Source organism: Drosophila melanogaster, chromosome Y, assembly GCF_000001215.4.
Source record: "Drosophila melanogaster chromosome Y".
NCBI classification, from domain to species: Eukaryota; Metazoa; Arthropoda; class Insecta; order Diptera; family Drosophilidae; genus Drosophila; species Drosophila melanogaster.
This window is the reverse complement of record NC_024512.1, coordinates 3,562,739-3,565,630: the sequence shown is the minus strand read 5'-3', so window position 1 is coordinate 3,565,630 and position 2,892 is coordinate 3,562,739. Positions and strand designations below refer to the sequence as shown.

General features: G+C 34.8%; 1 protein-coding gene across 1 annotated transcript in view; it reads right to left on the bottom strand.

The window, feature by feature from the left end:
• ORY (Occludin-Related Y) overlaps positions 1 to 2,892 on the bottom strand; it is a gene marked incomplete at both ends in the record, with an annotated part of 56,595 nt that overhangs the window by 52,709 nt on the left and 994 nt on the right. The window contains 2 exons of the mRNA NM_001015498.5: positions 24 to 340; positions 395 to 1,018. Coding sequence (NP_001015498.5) covers positions 24 to 340; positions 395 to 1,018 — 941 coding nt within the window. The remainder of the gene's footprint in view (positions 1 to 23; positions 341 to 394; positions 1,019 to 2,892) is intronic.

Sequence of the window (2,892 nt, the reverse complement as noted above, 5' to 3'; positions counted from 1 at the left end):
GCTTGTTAAAAGCGTAAACATACCTTGATAGTTTTCAATGCGTTCATGAAGAGTTTCCATTTCTTGCGCCATTTCATCTCTCTCTTTCTCTGCTTTGGATTTAAGAATGTAAGCTTCATCTAGTTTTACATTTAGTTTATTCATATCGAGGTTTAAGGAACTTATCATATTTGCCTTTAACATCATATCATGTTTTAAGTCCGCCATAGTGTTATTTAATTTTATAATATCACTTCGAAGACTATCCCGTTCACGTTGCAATGTCTCTTTGATACGACGAATATCATCCGTTCGGCCATTTGCATTCAAGACATCCTTCTCCAGAGAATTAATGTTGTTTCTAGGAAAGAAATCTTTTTATTCCAGAATAATCATTATATTTAAAATAATATACTTAAGCCTTAATATTTCACTATTTAACATCATGACTTTTCTATTTAGTTTGTACATTCTTGTTGTCGCATTATTTTGATCTTCAATAGATTTTTTAAGCCTGCTCGTTAATTGAGAAACTGCATTTGATTTTTCTTTTTCAATTAGCCTTAACTGCTTTATCATTTCCTCATTATTTTTTTGATTTTTAGTTAGGTCGGAAATATCATCTTCATTTTTGTGCATTGCCTTATTTAATGCGTTAACTTCACTTCTATATTTATCTAAGTGGACCCTCTGTCTGTCGTAGTCGGAAATTTTTTGACTGAGTTTACGTGTCGTTTCTGATAATTCTCTATTCGCAATATCCAGTTTCATCATAGTCTTTCCATGTGCTTCTTTTTGTTCTTCCATTGTCTTCATCAAAGCTCTTAGCTTAGATTCAACGTTTAGGCGTTCGCCCTCAGCAAATTTAGCTCGAGAAGCCATTTTGCTCATAGCATCTTCATTGTTTCGAATGATATATTCCAAGTTTTCTGAGTAATATCTATTTGTGGCTAATCGTTTTTCTAAGTCCACAACTTCTCCCGCTAACCGGTCGCGTTCTCTTAGTATTATATTTTTATACTTGGCCAGATGTCCAAATCTTAAACAAATAATTATTGTACAGTTCCAATTAGTGGTAATATAAACCCAAAAAGCTTTTTGTGTTGGCTTATAACCTAAAAGTTGTTATCGTTATCGATGATCGGTACTTTTACCAATTAGGACGTTCCACATTGCTACAATCTTTTTATATTTCTTTATATTTCTTTCGTTTGTTCTTTAGACTGTCGTCGCGCTCCTACACCTTGGATCCCGAAAGAAAGTGTGGAAAATTCCAAATTTTCGAGACTAATTTCCAACATTGCGATGGCGAAATACAATACGTCTGCACACATTTTAAATGGTTAACAACATAAGTTTACTTAAAACAAGATAGTCTGACTTTATCGAGTTCCCCGACCATTAGATACACATTACTCAGCTAGTGTGAATGCAAGCGCGAAATTGCATCATATTTTTGGAATATCAATAGATAGAAATTGACAAAACTGTGCGCATGGCAGTTTTAGGTGCTTTTAGGGTTAGGGTGTGTCTTGCAAAATTTTTTTCAAATCGATAAAAATTTAGAAGACTAATATAAATATGAAAAACGGTCAACACGCTTTTTATTTTTTTCTTCTATTTTTAATAGTTAATATAGTTAAATATTATAAAAACTATAATATCGTAATATGGATGCGTCCGATGCAAAAGAAATAAACATCAACGCAATTTCAGACAACCTCCAACTACATAATGAGTTTTACAATGATATACTAATTCGTTTCAAAAATATAACCAATCACATAAGTCATCAAAAAATTTTAATAAACAACTTTCTTACAAAGAACAAAACCTTGTAAGGAAATAACAATATATAAATAGAATTGACTACAGTACATGCACTACATGCACTAGTTCGAGCATGTTTCAAAAGCTTGTTACTTTTAAAGCTGAATATAATTTGCAATGGCCAAGTTCCCCCAGTATCAGATACCCGTTACTTAGCTAGTGTGAATGCGAACGAGAAATTTCATCGTTTTAAAAATTCTTCAAAAATTTGGTCGTGACCGGCTTGGCGGCTTTAGGGCGATAGAGTGGGCGTGGATGCGCTTTGTCTCTAGAATCTATATGCTCAGTCTCAACCTTCTAGCTTTTATAGTTTCTGAGATCTGTTCCTGACAGTTACATACTTTTCAACGAATCTCGTGTACCCTTTTACACTACGAGTCCCGGGTATAATGACGAAAATTACTGAATTACGAGTTGAGCAGTTGAAGGGTCTCCTGCGAGAACGAGGTCTTTCTTTGAAACTTCTCCAAGTAGGTTTTAAGCAGTAGTTCAGACGGTGATGGTTGGTGGTCAAGTGAGGCGTACTGATGGAACAAGGATCTGGCTTAGTTCAGCTTGATGTCTAAATTACGGCCTAGAAAGTTGTTGGTGCTCTGGAGCAAAACGAATTTCTAATCAGGTTTTTCTCCATGAACAATTTGAATTCCTCCGATGTGAACGCCGTGCTATTATCGGAAACAAGTTCATGGGGTAAGATGACGATGACCTCGTTCTTGGAGGTATAACTGTTCTGTTACCCCAGACTAAGGCTCCTCTGTTAGTCGATGGATCATGTCGATGCACATAGTAGGGGTATATGGTAAAATTAGTTGTAATATTTGTTTTTATTTCAGTCAAATAACACAACACCGAGATTGAAATTATTGAATTTTTAAATTTTAAATTAGATTTTTTATTTTAACAATATTTGTATTTCGTGAGAGCCTCGCTCTTGGATTCTTAGGATTAGGAAAAGATTCAAAGAGAGCCGTCAATTCTGCTTAGGTCAGGCTTTAGAATGTTTACAAGAACGGCTGAGTGCCGCTGCCAAAGAATTATACATTAGAAACGGATGCTGGGCATCTGGGATAAATTAGGGAGAAT